General features: G+C 43.0%; 1 protein-coding gene across 1 annotated transcript; it reads left to right on the forward strand.

Moving 5' to 3' along the window:
* LOC139411424 (cytochrome c oxidase subunit 5A, mitochondrial-like) lies at positions 1-16,681 on the forward strand. The gene is made up of 5 exons (XM_071157770.1): positions 1-175; positions 6,753-6,869; positions 7,049-7,170; positions 15,378-15,502; positions 16,554-16,681. The coding sequence occupies exons 1-4, from the start codon at positions 103-105 to the stop codon at positions 15,489-15,491; spliced, it is 426 nt and encodes a 141-aa protein (XP_071013871.1). The 5' UTR covers positions 1-102; the 3' UTR covers positions 15,492-15,502; positions 16,554-16,681.
* Positions 16,682-20,685: the final 4,004 nt, after the last annotated feature.

Here is a 20,685-nt window from a genome sequence, read left to right on the forward strand (position 1 = left end):
TGCGGTTTTGCGCAGACTCAATTGCTTCCCTTTTCGATGTCCCTCTGACTCGGTTCCTTAGCATACGACACCGTTAGCCACTAATTCTCACCGGTCGGCAAGATGTTCAGACCTGTTGTTCGACTTTCAACCTCTGGGGTACGGAGTTTAACGCGGACACGACCATGCTACTCGGGTAGGATTGACTGCAAAGCCTATTAATTGTATATTTATTCATAAAACGGTTTGCCTTTCGTGTTAGCTTGCTTGCCAGTTGTCCATAGCAAGTAGCCATCAAGCTAGCTAGCTAACGTTAGTGGTATGTGGAATGTAACGTTACGGTAGTCTAAACAAAACTCGACATATATATATATATATATATATCTCATTAGGCAAATTCGAAGCATTACGTTAAGTATGAAGTCACATGTATTCTGATCATACACCGCTGATTAGACTAGATGGCATTAGCTATATAGCTAGCTAGCTAAAGCTAAGTCAATGGGACTAACGTTTGCGTCAGGGTGACATTGATTTTCATTTGATCTAAAGTAACATTTCTTGGTGCCCATAAAGTGTAGAGTTTTCACGTTCTTAAATTGATGCCATATCCAGTGTGAATGTATAGAACCATCAGACAGCTAGTTAACTTTAGCATGTGTCCTTCTGATGACCCATGATTCGTTTTTTTGAGGGAGTCACAGCAGTGTTGCCAACTCCTCAGTAAGGAAAGTAGCTATTGGCTGTCCTAAAAGTCGCTAAATTACATCATCACCTAATTTGCATAATTGGCCATGTGCAAGTAATTGTGATGGACGCTGTAGGAGAGAGGAATAATGTCGTGGGAGAGACAGTGAGTAAAAAACACCCAAATAACGGTTTAGAACTACAAATTAACTTTCATCTGTCTATCTTATTTAAAAATGTTAAGTCACAATTCCAACCCTCCTCCTATATCCGGGCATGGGACTGGCAAAAGTGACCCAAAAGAGACACTGGCGGAGTTACTTAGTTTTTTATTATTTTTATTTATTTGGTTTGGGTTTTAACCTTATGGTCCACTTGGTCCACTACAAGTCACAGTAAAACATGGACATTTTTAACCATAACATGTTTTACATTTTTATACAATCTAAATGGACCAAAAAGAGACATTAGAAAAAACTGTCAATGGCAATGTGAAAATTATGTTAATGAATCTGGCCCTAATTCAGGTGAATAAAAAAAATCTGACCCCCCTCACTCACACAGGCTGTGCTGGCTCACAGAAAGAGTGGGTCATTGTCATTTTTGTCAAGGCTCTCTATGGCAGTTTCAGCAACTGAGGGAGCTGACTTAAATGAGTAAGCAGCTGATATGCCAAAAAGCTGCAAAACATTATCAGGCAGCTGGTGCTCATAGCAAGCCTCACCAGACGGCTTCAGTCCATATCGAATGTACAGGATGGAGTTAAGGGTCTGCAAGGACATCAGATTTCTAAGTTTGCTTTTTACCACTCATCTGGCTGAATACACTCTCGACTTCAGCATTCGAGTGTGGCAAGGACAACACAGACACAGCAGCCATGGAAAGTTCTTGAAACGGGTTGATATCAGCAGCATCCCTGAACTTCCAAAACTCACTCCAGAAGCCCAGTGTGTTTTTTTTGTCTCGTTCCATTTACTAAGATGGCTGGCACGCCATTGCTGGACAATCTTGTCTATCCCGGCAGGGGAGTAGCCAAGGAGCTTAGCTATTTTTTTCTATTTCTCCAGGGCTCTTATTGTGCTTTAGCGTTTCCTCCACATTGAAATCTGACATGTACTGCAATGCTTCGATGTTGTCCGGCAATCTCACCCTCAACTCATTAGTGAGGGAAATGGTGAAGGCTACACACCGCTTTCGGACATTGTTTTCATCCTCAGGCGCAAGGTGGAGCTCCACTGCCTTTGACTTAAAAAGGTAACCAAGGTACGGTTTGGGACTGATGTACCCATCTATTGGCCCTTTGCTTACATCAACATTTGCCAGTGGATTCAGCACCCCGCTGCTCACAGACTTGATCAGGCTAACCAAGCTTAAGAGGATCTACTGGCTCTCCCTCAAAAGCCTTGATGGCCAACTGTACCTCACCCAGCACTGACTTCAAAAAAGTCAGATACAATATGTTTTGAGGATCACTGTACATGGAGTATAAAACCTCAGCGATGTAGCAGTGTTCACTGGACTTGGTGACTGCGAAATGCAGCCTAAGCTCCTCCCACTGGTCCAAAATGCGTGAAACCGCAGATTCAATGGAGAGCTAACGTGTGGCACACACCTTGGTTATCTGTAAAGGTTTCTCCCCACAGTTGTTGGTCTCATATATGGCCTTATAGGCCTCCCTGCGCTTTGGAGACACTAAAAACCAGTTATAAGTCACTCGTACCAAGTACTCCACACTACGGGAGATGGTGTCATTGGAAGCATGACTTACAGCAAGCTGCAGAGTGGCGCACACACAGCGAATAAGAACCGGATATGAGGCTATACTCCTCCTTCAGCACTTTATGGACCTCATTGTTAATCCCCGTCATAAGAGGCATTCAGTCCCTATCCCCAGGAGTTTCTCTTTCTTAAGACACCACTTCTCGCGGAAAGCCACAATAGCACGGGCTATAGATTTGGCATCTCCAACTCAACAAGCCCCAGAAATGTTGATACAATTGTCTGCTTGGTCTCACTAAAGTACCTTATCACAACTCCTAGAAACACTTACATCCATGGACTCATCGAGGAGGCTGAAACACTGGTCACCCACATCTGCGACCAACTTTTTCAGAAAGTATGGTGCTAGAACACCATTAATCATTTCTGTGCACTTTGTCCTGTGCATTTTGAAGTGGGTAGCAGCAGTGGAGTCTGAGAAAGCAGCTCTACATGCTTCTCCAATGTGATCACATGCCAGCATGGTACAGTGTTCAGCGATAGCTAATGCCATTGTGGCCTCAGCATTTTTTGCAGATACGTTTTTTTTTAACCATAAATGGCAGCTTGTTTTGGGTGGAACTGTTATAAGGCTCTGCCTTTTGAGTATGTTTTTGAGTTGTCGTGTTTTTTTTGTGTTTTTTTAAAAATGTTTTACATCGCTATGTTTAGTGTAGAAATCAGCCTTAAAATACAGGCAGTATGCCCGTGTATGATCTCCAATAAATGGCTTCAACCAGCCTCTGAATTCAAGGTTTGATTCCCACTCCTTTCTGTATTTTTGAGTGTACAGTTTAGACTGAGACATGAGCTAGCCAGCTAGATGTTTACCTTATGTCAGTCACAGAGGCACACACACACAGTGGACAAGGTGAGTAAGTGACTGAGGCTGTGTGAGTCAAATGCAGTGATTTATGTTTGTGCAGTGATTTTATTTTAGACAGAACATTTTACATTTACATCCCGCCCTGAATGTAAGCCAGGGTGTGATCAGTGTTATATAAATATTCATATATCAAGCATTACTAGCTGGCCAACGCTCTGGTTAAACCGGATGTCCTCAGATAACTCTGGGCCCAGTATCCTCAGTCAAGTTTAGAGCCTACGTGCAATAACATGATTATCCGAAGGACATATGGCTGCCATCACTCAAATATACTCCCCTGTAAACTACAAAGAACATCCTGCAACACTAACGAGCTTAGTGCCAAACTATTTCACTGACATTGGTCTTTGCTTGCACTCCTGCAAAAACAGGAAACACCTGAGCCTAAAGCAGACACTGCCAGTTCCCCTTATCTCACGCTTCCTTGACACACAGACATTTCATGAGCACGCACACTCACACTCCACCCCCCTCTACTGGTCGGGTGCCAAGAGCATAGGACTCTGCTGTGCACCAATGGGGCTCCTGCTCTGGATAGAGCAGGCCCGCCTCCAACTCTTCAGGACCAGTCAGAAGACCAACACGACGAGACTCCACCTACATTATTCTGTGTATACATTCTGCTGCAAATTCTGTTTAGGCAGCCTAATTAGCTGACTCCTGACAGAGCCATATGCTTAGGTCCGTGCACGCTTAACTGCAGGACGAGATATCTCTGACTTTAAATAAACTGCCTTTTTGCTACACTTGATTCCACTCTGTCCAGCGTCGTTGTTTTGCACTCCCTCTCCAGTATGTGAACACCAACATCAGCCAGCGGCGGCTTCCCGCATGCGTGATTCATTTGCAGTCTGGATGCGGAGGGGTCAACATCTCCTGCTCTGACTGCAGCTGGGAGGGACTGCTGCGTGAGGACTAGGCCGTCTGAGTGCTTTGGGACGGTGGTGGGGCCCACGGCAGCACCCGCTGCTCGTTGAGAAGAGTAAGAACAATATGTGCTTTCACGTCGGTCTCCAATAACACCAGGAAAAAGTCGTTAAATTTGTCTCTAGTCAAAAAATTTTTTTTAAATGTGTGGCTAGAGTGGTCTGAATACTCGCTAAATATAGCGACAAAGTCGTTAAGTTGGCAACAATGGTACACAACAATGCGCAGAAACTCTAGACCTTGTGGTCAAACCAGTGTATGGTCATGTCCTACACCATCTACTGCTCTTGATCTGGGATAGTGCAGAGAGCTACCCGGTGACATGAGCCTACCAGATGAGCTAAATTACTTCTATGCTCGCTTCGAGGCAATAACACTGAAACATGTATGAGAGCATCAGCTGTTCCGGATGACTGTGATCATGCTCCTTTATTTAAATGTAGGCAAGTTAGTCAAGAACAAATTCTTATTTTCAATGGCGGCCTAGGAACAGTGTTAACTGCCTTGTTCAGGGGCAGAACAGATTTTTTTTTTTTTACCTTGTCAGCTCGGGGATTCGATCATGCAACCTTTTGGTTACTAGTCCAACGCTCTAATCACTAGGCTACCTGCCATTCTCCGCAGCTGATGTAAGACCTTTCAACAGGTAAACATTCACAAGGCCGCAGGGCCAGACTGATAACCAGGACGTGAATTCTGAGCATGCGCTGACCAACTGGCAAGTGACTTCACTAACATTTTCAACTTCTCCCTGTCTGAGTCTGTAATACCAAGACCACCATAGTCCCTGTGCCAAAGAACACAAAGGTAACCTGCCTAAATGACTACCGACCCGTAGCACTCACGTCTGTAGCCATGAAGTGCTTTGAAAGGCTGGTCATGGCTCACATCACCATTATCCCAGAAACCCTAGACCCACTCCAATTTGCATACTGCCCTAACAGATCCACAGATGATGCAATCTCTATTGCACTCCACACTACCCTTTCCCACCTGGACAAAAGGAACACCTATGTGAGAATTCTATTCATTGACTACAGCTCAGCGTTCAACACCATAGTGCCCTCGAAGCTCATCAATAAGGTAAGGACCCTGGGACTAAACACCTTCTGAAACTGGATCCTGGACTTCCTGACGGGCCACACCCAGGTGGTAAGGTTAGGTAACAGCACATCCGCCATGCTGATCCTCAACACGGAGGCTCCTCAGGGGTGTGTGCTCAGTCCCCTCCTGTACTCCCTGTTCACTCATGACTTCACGGCCAGGCACGACTCCAACACCAAGTTTGCAGATGACACAACAGTGACAACGATGAGACAGCCTGTCGGGAGGAGGTCAGAAACCTGGCCGTGTGGTGCCAGGACAACAACCTCCCCCTCAATGTGATCAAGACAAAGGAGATGATTGTGGACTACAGGAAAAAGAGTACCGAGCGCGCCCCCATTCTCACCGACAGGGCTGTAGTGGAGCAGGTTGAGAGCTTCAAGTTCCTTGGTATCCACATCACCAACAAACTAACATGTTCCAAGACCGTCATGAAGAGGGCACGACAAAACCTATTCCCCCCTCGGGAGACTGAAAAGATTTGGCATGGGTCCTCAGATCCTCAATGTTCTACAGCTACACCATTGAGAGCATCCTGGCTGGTTGCATCACTGTCTGGTATGGCAACTGCTCGGCCTCCGACTGCAAGGCACTACAGAGGCTAGTGCGTACAGCCCAGTACATCACTGGGGCCAAGCTTCCTGCCATCCAGGACCTCTATCCCAGGCGGTGTCAGAGGATGGCCCTAAAAACGTTCAGACTCCAGCCACCCTAGTCATAGACTGTTCTCTGCTACCGCATGGCAAACGGTACCACCGGAGCACCAAGTCTAGGTCCAAGAGGCTTCTAAACAGCTTCTACCCCCAAGCCATAAGCCTCCTGAACATTTAATCAAATGGCTACCCTGATTACTTGTATCCCGCTGCCTTTTATACTGCTACTCTTATCTATGCATAGTCACTTTAATAACTCTACATGTACATATTACCTCGACTAACATTGACTCTGTACTGGTACCCCCTGTATATAGCCTCACTATTCTTATTTTACTGTTACTCTTTTCATTGTTTATTTTAAAGTTAATTAATTTTAAAAAACTGCATTGTTGGTTAGGGCTTGTAAGTAAGCATTTCACTGTAAGGTGAACACCTGTTGTGTTCTGCGCATGTGACAAATACAATTTCATTTGATATTGCAATTATGCATGTGATGTTTACAGGTCAGTTTCCCTTGAATATATCTTAGTGGAGCACACAGGCAAAGTCCTCAAAACAACACCCTGGGCTGCAAAAATTGCATTTGAAATCAGCTGGTAGTGAGATGACATGTCTGACAGCAGGTATAGGTTATGGCTCACCTGCTTTTTCATGAGAATTGAAGTGTGTATGTATGCATATTTTTTTTTCTTCAGTCAAGCATCTACAAATAGGCCTCGACCTCTATGATCTAATGTTTGTTTTCTTTGTTGCAGCTCCTTTGGCCTCCCGATGCTACTCCCATGCCAAGGTGGAGACAGATGAGGAGTTTGATGCCCGTTGGGTCACTTATTTCAGCAAGCCAGACATTGATGCCTGGGAGCTGAAGAAAGGTGATCTTCTAAAGAATATTGAAAATACGTCTGCACTTTTGCCGAAGGTCTACAATAATCTTTCTTTCAGTTTGAGTTGGAGACTAATGGATAGACAGATTTTCTAAAAATACAATTTAAACTATCAAATTTGAGAATGTATAATGGTGTATGCTTGAATCCCATTCCACATCCCATAGGCATGAACACACTAATTGGCTATGACCTGGTACCTGAACCCAAAATCCTCGACTCAGCTCTTCGTGCTTGCCGAAGGTTGAATGACTTGGCCAGTGCTATCCGCATCCTCGAGGCAGTCAAGGTGAGCTGCACAGCTTCCCCTACCAACTCCTAGTGAAGTCATCTCAATAAAATAAACGTGTATATATTCTGGAATTGTATAAGTGCAGTCAGTGTTCAGACCCCTTGACATTTTCCACATTGTTACGATAATTTAATCCATTTTAAATTAAGGCTATTTCTCCCCCCCCCCCCCCCTCAATCTACACACAATAATGAAAGCTAAAACGGGTATTAAAAATAAACATACCTTATTTACATAATTATTCAGACCCTTTGCTATGAGACTTGAAATTGAGCTCAGGGTGCATCCTGTTTCCATTGAGCATCCTTGATGTTTCTTCAACTTGGAGTCCACCTGTGGTAAATTCTATTGATTGGACATGATTTGGAAAGGCACACACACCGGTGTCCTAGCCATGAGGTCGAATGAATTGTCCGTAGAGCTCCGGGACAGGATTGTTTTGAGGCACAGATCTGGGGAAGGGTACCAAAAAATGTCTGCAGCATTGAAGGTCCCCAAGAACGGTGGCCTCAATCAATATTAAATAGAAGTTTGGAACCACCAAGACTCTTCCTAGAGCTGGCCGCCCGGCCAAACAGCAATCGTGGGAGAAGGGCCTTGGTCAGGGAGGTGTTCAAGAACCCGATGGTCATTGACAGCGCTCCAGAGTTCCTCTGTGGAGATGGGAGAAACCTTCCAGAAGGACAACCATCTCTGCAGCACTCCACCAATCAGGCCTTTATGGTAGAGTGGCCAGACGGAAACCACCACTCAGTAAAAAGGCATATGACAGCCCGCTATGAGTTTGCCAAAAGGCACCTAAAAGCACTCTCAGACCATGAGAAACAAGGTTTTCTGGTCTGATGAAACCAAGATTGAACTCTTTTGCCTGAATGCCAAGCGTCACGTCTGTAGGAAACCTGGCACCATCACTACAGTGACGCATGGTGGTGGCAGCACCATGCTGTGGGGATGTTTTTCAGTGGTCGGGATTGGGAGACTTGTCAGGATCAAGGGAAAGATGAACGGAGCAAAGTACAAAACCTTGAACTCCAGAGCACTCAGGACCGTAAGCACACAGCCAAGAGAATGCAGGGGTGGCTTCGGGACAAGTCTCTGAATCTCCTTTTGTGGCCCAGCCAGAGCCCGGACTTGAACCCGATCGAACATCTTTGGAGAGATCTGAAAATAGCTGTGCAGCAACGCTCCCCATCCATCCTGACATGGCATGAGAGGATCTGCAGAGAAGAATGCGAGAAACTCCCCAAATACAGGTGTGCCAAGCTTGTCGCCTCATACCCAAGAAGACTCGGCTGTAATCGCTGCCAAAGGTGCTCAAAAAATTAAAGGGTCTGAATACATATATGTTAATTATTTTTATATTGAGAGATAAATAAAATAAAATGTGTAAACCTGTTTTTGCTTTGTCATTATGGGGTATTGTGTGTAGATTGAGGGGGAGGAAACAATTTACATTACAGCCTTTTTCTAAAATGGATGAAACTGGAAAAGTCAAGGGGTCTGAATACTTTCTGACTGCACTGTATTAGGATCCACATTAGCTGTCGTGAAAGCAGTAGCTACACTTCATGGGGTCCACACATTAAACATGACATAATACAGAGCATTATTAGACAAGAACAGCTCAAGGACAGAACTACATAAGTGTGGATATACTCACTGCTTTTATCATATGTCTACATGGAAAATAACTTCCATTTTTGCATTGTAATTTCAGAAAATGTCCATAATATACTGAACAAAAATATAAATGCAACATGTAAAGCGTTGGACCCATGTTTCATGAGCTGAAATAAAATCCCAGAAATGTAGTTTCTGTCTGTAATAAATCTCTTGTGGGGGGAAAATGCATTCTGATTGGGTGGGCCTGGCTCCCAAGTGAGTGGGCCTATTGCAATTCACCTAGCTTCCACATGGGTGAAACATTCTACATGTTTATCATATTCGGGTGTTTTTGTTCCAGATGGTTAAATTTGAAAATTGTACAGATTACTGAGCTTAAATTACTTCCATTCACAGACAAATTCACTAATAAAGTACGTTTAACATTCCAGTAGCTTTGTAAAACACTGCTTATTTCAGGGGAACTGTACTATTGACTTTTAGGGTTTTGGCTATTTCTTATATTTGGTGGAAGCAGACTTTAATCCTCACATGAACCACCTAGCTGTACAAAAAGAACAGTCAAACTCCTTAATTAGTACGTGTACTAATTAGAGGTCGACCGATTTTATGATTTTTCAACGCCGATACCGATTTTATTGGAGGACCAAAAAAAGCCAATGCCGATTTTAATTTATTTGTAATAATGACAATTACAACAATACTGAATGAACACTTATTTTAACTTAATATAATACATCAATAGAAATCAATTTAGCCTCAAATAAATAATGAAACATGTTCAATTTGGTTTAAATAATGCAAAAACAAAGTGTTGAAGAAAGTAATATGTGCCAATATGCAATATGTGCCATGTAAAAAAGCTAACGTTTCAGATCCTTGCTCAGAACATGAGAACATATGAAAGCTGGTGGTTCCTTTTAACATGAGACTTCAATATTCCAAGGTAAGAGGTTGTAGGTAATATAGTATTTATAGGACTATTTCTCTCTCTATACCATTTAAATTTCATATACCTATGGCTATTGGATGTTCTTATAGGCACTATAGTATTGCCAGTGTAACAGTATAGCTTCTGTCCCTCTCCTCGCTCCTCCCTGGGCTCGAACCAGGAACACATCGACAACAGCCACACTCGACACAGAGTTACCCATTGCTCCACAAAATCTGCAGCCCTTGCAGAGCAAGGAGATTAACTACTCCAAGTCTCCGAGCGAGTGACGTTTTGAAACGCTATTAGCGCACTCCCAGCTAACTAGCTAGCCATTTCACATCGGTTACACCAACCATTAGTCTAATAGGCTTGAAGTCATAAACAGCGCTCTGCTTGCGAAGAGCTGCTGGCAAAACGCACGAAAGTGCTGTTTGAATTAATGCTTACGAGCCTGCTGCTGCCTACCATCGCTCAGACTGCTCTATCAAATCATAGACTTAATTATAACATAACACACATGCATTAAGTCATTAATATGGCCGAATCCGGAAACTAGCATCTCAAACACAACGTTTATTCTTTCAGTGAAATACGGAACCGTTCCGTATTTCATCTAACGGGTGCCATCACTAAGTCTAAATATTCTTGTTACATTGCACAACCTTCAATGTTATGTCATAATTACGTATCAATGTTATGTCATAATTATGTAAAATTCTGGCAAATTAGTTCGCAATGAGCCAAGGCAGCCCAAACTGTTGCATATACCCTGACTCTGCGTGCAATGAACACAAGAGAAATGACACAATTTCACCTGGTTAATATTGCCTGCTAACCTGGATTTCTTTTAGCTAAATATGCAGGTTTAAAAATATATACTTCTGTGTATTGCTTTTAAGAAAGGCATTGGTGTTTATGGTTAGGGACAGGCGTCCAACGATTGCTTTTTTCGCAAATGCGCTTTTGTTAAATCGATTATATGCAACGCAGGACACGCTAGATAAACAAGTAATATCATCAACCATGTGTAGTTACAACTAGTGTTTTTTTTTTTTTTTATAAGAAGTGTAATGCTAGCTAGCAACTTACCTTGGCTTCTACTGCATTCGTGTAACAGGCAGTCTCCTCGTGGAGTGCAATGTCTTTTACCCTTATTGGAATGTATAGGCCACCTTCCACCAAGTGGTTTTTGATCAGTTTAATAACATGCTTAGGGAATGTGATTTTGGGAAAGAGGTCATCTTAATGGGAGATTTTAACATTAATTATGAAGACAAGTCTTGTAGGAAACCCTCAAACGGACCACTAATACCTTTGACCTTACACAGCTAGTTAAAGGGCCAACCAGGGTGACCTGTTGGGCTAAAACACAAATTGATTTGGTGTTCAGTATTAAACCATTAAATATGGTTATTCGGCTATCTGATCATAATCTGACACTTATAGCCAGAAAGCTGTCTAAGAGCAGGTTTAACCTCTACTGTTAGGTATTCTCAGTTGAGCCGGCTTTCTAAGAGTGAATTACACTTTTGAAAATGCAATTTAAGGGAATTTCACTGGAATGATCTCTTGTCGTATACAGATGTGGAAGCTGATAGTCAGGTTTTTCTATCCACAATCCAGACAACATTAAATGGTTTCCTAAAGAAAATCAAATCCAAACCTGGCCAAAAGAGCCCTCTTCCTTGGCTAAATGGAGAAATCTGGAAATTGATGAAAGAACGAGATTATGCTCTAAAAATAGCCCTAAGATCCAAATTGGAGCATGACAGGCGTAGGTTTACCATGTTGAGAAATAAGGTGATGAAAGAAATCAGACAGGCCAAGGCAAACTTTTTTATTAACATAATTGGTGAAGCAAAGTGAAATTCTAAATTGATTTGGGAGAATCTAAAAAAGTTAACAGGGAAAGACCATAGTAACACTGCAAAAGACTAGAAATCATGGCGAATAACAATGTAACACAGGATGCTATCGAAATGGCAATAGCCTTCAATTCCTACTTTTGACTCTGTCATGGTACTGACACAGAACCCCTTCACTGGTTTATTGGGCTCGGTGCTAGTGAATGACGCTCAACCTAAGGAAGGTTTCTGAGTCAAAGGTGAACAAGGTGATTAGCTCACTAAAGAACTCTAAAGCCAAAGATGTGTTTGGGCTGGACTCTACCTTTCTTAAACTACAAAGAGTCACTCATTGGCCCCATTACTAAGGTCACCAACACATCTATTGGTCTCGGGGTGTTTCCAAGGGTATGGAAGTCGGCCATAATAACGGCCATCTTTAAATCGGGCGACCCTGCTGACGTGATAAACTACAGGCCCATTAGTATACTACATGTGGTGTCAAAGGTTGTTAAAGTGTAGCATAACAACTGATTACCCACCTCAACAACAGCCCCTTCACATTACACTTCATGCAGGTTGGCTTCAGAGCGAAACACTCCACAGAAATGACCAACTGCTTTCTTCTGGAAAATGTGAAGTTCAAGATGGACAAAGGGGGCGTTGTTGGGGCTGTGTTTCTGGACCTAAAGGAAGGCTTTTGATACTGTTAACCATGAGTCTCATCACAAAATTGTCCAAGTTCAACTTTTGCCCCGATGCCTTGATGGATGGAATCATACCTTAAAGGCAGAACTTCGAGTGAGCAATGAGCCCACTCGTAGCTATAATGTGAGCGTGCCCCAAGGGTCAATACTGGGGCCCCTCCTGTTCAGTCTGTACATTAATGATCTGCCTTCTGTCTGTACTGGGTCTGAAGTTAAAATGTATGCAGATGGTAGTGATGTTTGCTCTTTGCATGCACATAACAAGCTGCACAAGAACTCACTACTGTAATGGTCCAGGTTACAAAGTGGCTCAGTGACTCGTGTTTGCATCTCAATGTGAAACTTTTGCATGTTCTTCACAGAGGGCAACAGATGCTACTGAGCCAGATGTCTGTGTCAGGGGAGAAGCTCCAGGGGGTATCTGATTTTAAGTACCTTGGCATCATACTTGATTCCAACCTCTTAAAAAGCATGTGGGGGGAAAAAAACAATTCAACCTAGCTAATTTCCGTTTAATACGAAATTGTTTGACTACAGAGGTAGCAAAACTGTACTTCAAATCTATGATACTCCCCCACTTAACATACTGCTTGACTAGTTGGGCCCAAGCTTGCTGTACAACATTAAAACCTATTCAGTCTGTCTACAAACAGGCTCTCAAAGTGCTTGATAGGAAGCCCAATAGCCATCATCACTGTTACATCCTCAGAAAACATGAGCTCCTGAGTTGGGAGAATCTTGTGCAATACACTGCATGTCTTGTATTCAATATCCTAAATGACCTGGCTCCCCCTCCACTCATTATTTTTGTTAAACAGAAAACCCAAACATATGGCAGCAGATCCACAAGGTCTGCCATGAGAGGTGACTGTATAGTTCCCTTAAGGATAAGCACCTTTAGTAAATCTGCTTCCTCTGTGCGAGCTTCCCATGTCTGGAATACACTGCCTTCAGACACAGAACTGCACCACCTATCACACTTTCACAAAATGTATGAATACATGGCTAAAGGTCAATCAGATTTGTGATCATAATCCCTAGCTGTGTATTGCCGCTTTCCATGTCTGTTGTCTGTAGCTTGTGAGGTGTGGAAACACTTTGTTACTTTTATGAATTTTGTCTTGCTGCTTTTTGTTCTATGTTGCTCTGTCTGTATGCTACGTCTTGCTTGTCCTATGTTGCTCTGCGTGTGCTACCTTCTCAATGATTGTCTATATTGTAATTGTTTTTAATAAGCTACCCAGGGACTGCGGTTGAAAATTAGCCGGCTGGCTAAAACCGGCACTTTTACTGAAACGTTGATTAATGTGCACTGTCCCTGTAAAAATAAACTCAATCAAATGTATTTATATAGCTCTTCTTACATCAGCTGACATCTCAAAGTGCTGTACAGAAACCCAGCCTAAAAACCCCAAACAGCAAGCAATGCAGGTGTTGAAGCACATTGGCTAGGAAAAACTCCCTAGAAAGGCCAAAACCTAGGAAGAAACCTAGAGAGGAACCAGACTATGAGGGGTGGCCAGTCCTCTTCTGGCTGTGCCGGGTAGAGATTATAACAGAACATGGCCAAGATGTTCAAATGTTCATAAATGACCAGCATGGTCAAATAATAGGTCTGGGACAGGTAGCACGTCTGGTGAACAGGTCAGGATTCCATAGCCGCAGTGAGAGGCAGGTGGTTTGAGCGTTGGACTAGTTAACTGTAAGGTTGCAAGATTGGATCCCCCAAGCTGAGAAGGTGAAAATCTGTCGTTCTGCCTCTGAACAAGGCAGTTAACCCACTGTTCCTAGGCTGTCATTGAAAATAAGAATGTGTTCTTAACTGACTTGCCTAGTTAAATAAATGTATTTTTAAAAATACATTTAAACGGCAAAATCAGCGCCCAAAAATACAGATTTCCGATTGTTATGAAAACTTAATCTGGCATTCCGATTAATCGGTCGACCTTTAGTACTAATTCCTCACTTTCAATGTAGCGGACTTTTTAATTTTATTTGACTAGCCGGAAGGTTCACAGCATAATCTATTTTTATGCTATACTGAATTTAAAAAATGCAACAATTTCAATGAGTTACAGTTCATATAAGGAAATCTGTCAATAAAAATTAATTGGGCCCTAATCTATGGATTCACATGACTGGGCAGGGGCACAGCATGGGTGGGCCTGGGAGGGCATAAGCCCAGCTAATCAGACAGTTGTTTTTTTTTCCCAACAAAAGGGCTTTATTACAGACAGAAATACTCCTGTTTCATCAGCAGTTCGGGTGGCTGGTCTCAGACAATCCCGCAGGTGAAGCCGGATGTGGAGGTCCTGGACTAGTGCGGTTACACGTGGTTGTGAGACCGGTTGGACGTACTGCTAAATTCTCTAAAATGTTGTTGGAGGCAGCTTATGGTAGAGAAACAAACATTTAAATTCTCTGGCAACAACTCTGGTTGACATTCCTGTTTTCAGTATGCCAATTGCACGCTCCCTCAACTTGAGACATCTGTGGCATTGTGTTGTGACAAAACTGCACATTTTAGTGGCCTTTTGTCCCCAGCACAAGGTGTACCTGTATAATGATCATGCTGTTTAATCAGCTTCTTTGTATGCCACACCTGTCAGGTGGATGGATTATCTTGGCAAAGCAGCAATGCTGGGGCGGCAGGTGTTGAACTAGTAACGGAAAGGTTGCAAGAGTGAATCTCCGAGCTGACAAGTTAAAAATCTGTCGTTCTGCCCCTGAACAAGGCAGTTAACCCACTGTTCCTAGGCTGTCATTGAAAATAAGAATTTGTTCTTAACTGACTTGCCTAGTTAAATAAAGGTAAAATAAAAATATGCTCACTAACAGGCATGTAAACATTTGAGAAAAATGCACTATGCATATGGAACATTTCTGGGATCTTATTTCAGCTCATGGGACCAACACTTTACATGTTGCGTTTATATTTTTGTTCTGTATGTCACTTTCTTGTGAAAAGGTGTTTAACATGTAAAATAAGTTGGATTTCATTTTGAATTTATTCACATAATATACTAGTAATTTAGGAAACTTCTGGAGTCTTCAATATTCCCTATGGTGAACTTGATCATCCTCTCTTTGTAACAGGACAAATCTGGTCCCCACAAAGATATCTACCCATACCTGATTCAAGAACTGCAGCCCACTCTGATTGAGCTGGGTATCTCCACACCTGAGGATCTGGGCATGGACATATTATAGACATCCTCTGGGTAAGTGCTTACACATTGAAAAACAAATGCTCTGGGACCTCAAAAGCATCTTAAGGCTAAGTTCATCGTTACAACCTTTGTAGGGGCATCATTAAATCTCCAAGTTGTGTCCCAACATTTTTATTGAAGTTGCACTTAAACATTTTATTTACCAACTGCCTCAGACCACTTGTAAAACAGCGACGCGCACCGTTAAATGTGTTTTCCCCCTACCGTGTGACGTTATTCAGATCTCCGCGAAACAGAATCAAAATGTTTATCAGTCTTTGTGACCTCAGATAACATAACAAAGTTGAATGCAAATACAAAGTTTCCAATGTCTCTAAATGTTAAACAAGCGAAGGATCAAGATCTTCACATGAAACCCGAGATGACTGCATCAAAAGACAAATAGCCTACCTACAGTATAGGCTACATTCGCCTATATTGAAATCATGTTCATTCAAGTTTTAATTAGTGCATTAGAATAAGCTGCTTCAATATTAGCAGCTGTAGGTGATATCTCTAGGAGCTGATACAGCGTCAGTATTGTGGAATAATTCTGTTAAGGTGCAATGTGCAGAAAATCGCTCCGCCATTTCCTGGTTGCTAAAATTCAAATAGTTATGTTTAGAGAATCATTGTACTGCTCTGAAATAACTTTTCCATAACCAAAAATAGTCCATCAATTTGAAGCTGGTGTACAAAACCAAAAGATGCTAAAGCTAAACTTAAGACCTGAAAGCATAGATATAGCGCGCATAACAGATCTACCACTTCTTAGACTTGCTTTCAATGAGTGACAGATCTATAACCCATTTCTATGTGAACTCGGTTGGGTTGCCCAGAAAGTTACATACTGCAGCTTTAAGGTAAGATTTCAATGGAGAAAGCTGGCCCGAGAGCAGTGCTGCCTTGCTTTCGATCCTATCAGTATATACACATGCCTCAACGACACACTTAAGAGAACGTTCTCTCTGCATGCTGTTTTGGGAAACGCATGTTACATCTTCGGGCACTTTACAGTTCTTAATTTAAAATAATTAAACGTTTCCTTTTCATTTCCCCTCAGGTCATCTGGTGTCCAACAAGATGAACCACTTCTCTTCAAGTCTCTGCCTTGTCCTGGTGTCTGTTGATTTAATCCACACTCTCCTGTTGTGTATAAAATTATGGATTTAATAAAGAAATATCTATTGATTCTGCTGTCTCAATGGTAAGGTTGATTTACTGGCATGTAACCCATTCATTCAAAGGTCTTAATGTTCAATTTCCAAACAAACTTTTGTTCAATTAAATCCATTATAGGCTTTTTTCAGACCACTGACATACACAACACACTGATAACCTTATGTTTACATGAACATATGGCAGACCCAAACATTAAACTTATCTAGTAGTATGTACTTTGATGCACCTCAGAACACTGCTGGGTTGAAACTGATAAGATAGTACAAGAAAGTTGAGGACAAAGGGATCAATTCCAACAATGGGTTTGGTCAGTGTTCACTTTGATTCAATGCAGAGGGGTCCTGTTATTCTGTCAGGTTTTGCACTAGCTCTCAAACCCTTCTCTCGATAGGGTGTTAAGCGGGTAGCTTCGCCCACGGCTGTCTGTTACACGTCAGTCATTGCTTATGGACCAGTTTTCGAAAGATATGGCCCTTACCTCATTTTAGCAAACTAATCTTCCAAATAAAACACTACTTACTTATAACATTAGCTAGCAGACTTGCAGATCCATATGCAGATCCATATGCTGTGTGCTTCCTCCTAGTTAACGTTACACATGCTAGATTGCTAAATAGCACTGGTGGTCGTCTTCCTTAACAAGTGCTGTGATATGGCTGTGTGGAAACACTAAACCTAAAGGTGTTGCTTTAACCATTTTGTTTTTTCAAAATGATTTCACGCTGATATGAATGATAACATGCGTTCCATATTTCCAAAACCTTACCGCAAGCGATGTGTGTTAACATTAAGGGCTATCGTCGGGGCTCTTAACAAAAGGCCCCCGGGAAGAAGTTTCCATTGCGTCAGATAATAACATTGACGAATACGCTGATTCGGTGTGCGAGTTCATTAGAACGTGCGTTGAAGATGTCGTTCCCATAGCAACGATTAAAACATTCCCTAACCAGAAACCGTGGATTAATGGCAGCATTCGTGTGAAACTGAAAGCGCGAACCACTGCTTTTAATCAGGGCAAGGTGTCTGGTAACATGACCGAATACAAACAGTGCAGCTATTCCCTCCGCAAGGCTATCAAACAAGCTAAGCGCCAGTACAGAGACAAAGTAGAATCTCAATTCAACGGCTCAGACACAAGAGGCATGTGGCAGGGTCTACAGTCAATCACGGACTACAGGAAGAAACCCAGCCCAGTCACGGACCAGGATGTCTTGCTCCCAGGCAGACTAAATAACTTTTTTGCCCGCTTTGAGGACAATACAGTGCCACTGACACGGCCTGCAACGAAAACATGCGGTCTCTCCTTCACTGCAGCCGAGGTGAGTAAGACATTTAAACGTGTTAACCCTCGCAAGGCTGCAGGCCCAGATGGCATCCCCAGCCGCGCCCTCAGAGCATGCGCAGACCAGCTGGCCGGTGTGTTTACGGACATATTCAATCAATCCCTATACCAGTCTGCTGTTCCCACATGCTTCAAGAGGGCCACCATTGTTCCTGTTCCCAAGAAAGCTAAGGTAACTGAGCTAAATGACTACCGCCCCGTAGCACTCACATCCGTCATCATGAAGTGCTTTGAGAGACTAGTCAAGGACCATATCACCTCCACCCTACCTGACACCCTAGACCCACTCCAATTTGCTTACCGCCCAAATAGGTCCACAGACGATGCAATCTCAACCACACTGCACACTGCCCTAACCCATCTGGACAAGAGGAATACCTATGTGAGAATGCTGTTCATCGACTACAGCTCGGCATTCAACACCATAGTACCCTCCAAGCTCGTCATCAAGCTCGAGACCCTGGGTCTCGACCCCGCCCTGTGCAACTGGGTACTGGACTTCCTGACGGGCCGCCCCCAGGTGGTGAGGGTAGGCAACAACATCTCCTCCCCGCTGATCCTCAACACTGGGGCCCCACAAGGTTGCGTTCTGAGCCCTCTCCTGTACTCCCTGTTCACCCACGACTGCGTGGCCACGCACGCCTCCAACTCAATCATCAAGTTTGCGGACGACACAACAGTGGTAGGCTTGATTACCAACAACGATGAGACGGCCTACAGGGAGGAGGTGAGGGCCCTCGGAGTGTGGTGTCAGGAAAACAACCTCACACTCAACGTCAACAAAACTAAGGAGATGATTGTGGACTTCAGGAAACAGCAGAGGGAACACCCCCCTATCCACATCGATGGAACAGTAGTGGAGAGGGTAGCAAGTTTTAAGTTCCTCGGCATACACATCACAGACAAACTGAATTGGTCCACTCACACAGACAGCATCGTGAAGAAGGCGCAGCAGCGCCTCTTCAACCTCAGGAGGCTGAAGAAATTCGGCTTGTCACCAAAAGCACTCACAAACTTCTACAGATGCACAATCGAGAGCATCCTGGCGGGCTGTATCACCGCCTGGTATGGCAACTGCACCGCCCTCAACCGTAAGGCTCTCCAGAGGGTAGTGAGGTCTGCACAACGCATCACCGGGGGCAAACTACCTGCCCTCCAGGACACCTACACCACCCGATGTCACAGGAAGGCCATAAAGATCATCAAGGACATCAACCACCCGAGCCACTGCCTGTTCACCCCGCTATCATCCAGAAGGCGAGGTCAGTACAGGTGCATCAAAGCTGGGACCGAGAGACTGAAAAACAGCTTCTATCTCAAGGCCATCAGACTGTTAAACAGCCACCACTAACACTGAGTGGCTGCTGCCAACACACTGACACTGACTCAACTCCAGCCACTTTAATAATGGGAATTGATGGGAAATGATGTAAATATATCACTAGCCACTTTAAACAATGCTACCTTATATAAATGTTACTTACCCTACATTATTCATCTCATACGCATACGTATATACTGTACTCTATATCATCGACGGTATCCTTATGTAATACATGTATCACTAGCCACTTTATACTATACTATGCCACTTTGTTTACATACTCATCTCATTTGTACATACTGTACCCGATACCATCTACTGTATCTTGCCTATGCTGCTCTGTACCATCACTCATTCATATATCCTTATGTACATATTCTTTATCCCCTTACACTGTGTACAAGACAGTAGTTTTGGAATTGTTAGTTAGATTACTTGTTATTACTGCATTGTCGGAACTAGAAGCACAAGCATTTCGCTACACTCGCATTAACATCTGCTAACCATGTGTATGTGACAAATAAAATTTGATTTGATTTGATTAGGTGCTAGCCTCAAGGTAGTCTTGCACTCTGTTAGGTGGCCCCTTTTTGTTGAATACTGCACTGATCTGACACAATTTGATAATGACATTGATAACTGATTGGCTTCTTTTTAGGCAGTTACGAAACAAGTGTTATTTTCTTCTCAGGAAGGCCAAGTCTGAATATTTTGTCTGTTACCACTGATAACCTGAATGACCCTAGAAAGTTTTGGAAGGCCATTAAGTATGTCTGGAAACAGTAATGTTAATGAATTACTGTCATGTGTATTGAAGGACTGTTGCTGTATATGACAACTGAAATGTTTCAATGAGCACTTTGTATCATCTGGTAGGCTGTTTGATTGTGTCCTCTGTCTCTGTACAACCCTGTGTGGATGAACCAACGAGAGCTGGTCAAAAACATTGAGCTTTTTGCCATTCTACGTGCAGGAGGTACATAAAGCCCTGAAATCCTTAGATCAGAGAAAATCTGCAGGTCCTGATCTTCTTGATCCCTGCTTTTTAAATCTGGCAGCTGATTTCATAGCTGAACCACTTACAAATCTGTTCACTCTAACCCTGTAATATAATGAAATTCCAAAGATCTGGGAATCAGCATTTGTCCTACCACTTTTAAAAGGGGGCGCTCCAACTCTTAAATAATTATATGCCAATCTCAAATCTGTCACCCCTGTTGAATAATTGAAACCCTTGAGTGAGCAGCTAAACGTTTTTATATACTATTTTATCAATGTACCAGTCGGGCTTCAGGAAGAAGCATAGTACAAATTCTGCAGCCATGAAGGTTTTAAATGATATCACTG

The sequence above is a fragment of the Oncorhynchus clarkii genome, chromosome 6, assembly GCF_045791955.1.
Source record: "Oncorhynchus clarkii lewisi isolate Uvic-CL-2024 chromosome 6, UVic_Ocla_1.0, whole genome shotgun sequence".
Classification (NCBI taxonomy): domain Eukaryota; kingdom Metazoa; phylum Chordata; class Actinopteri; order Salmoniformes; family Salmonidae; genus Oncorhynchus; species Oncorhynchus clarkii.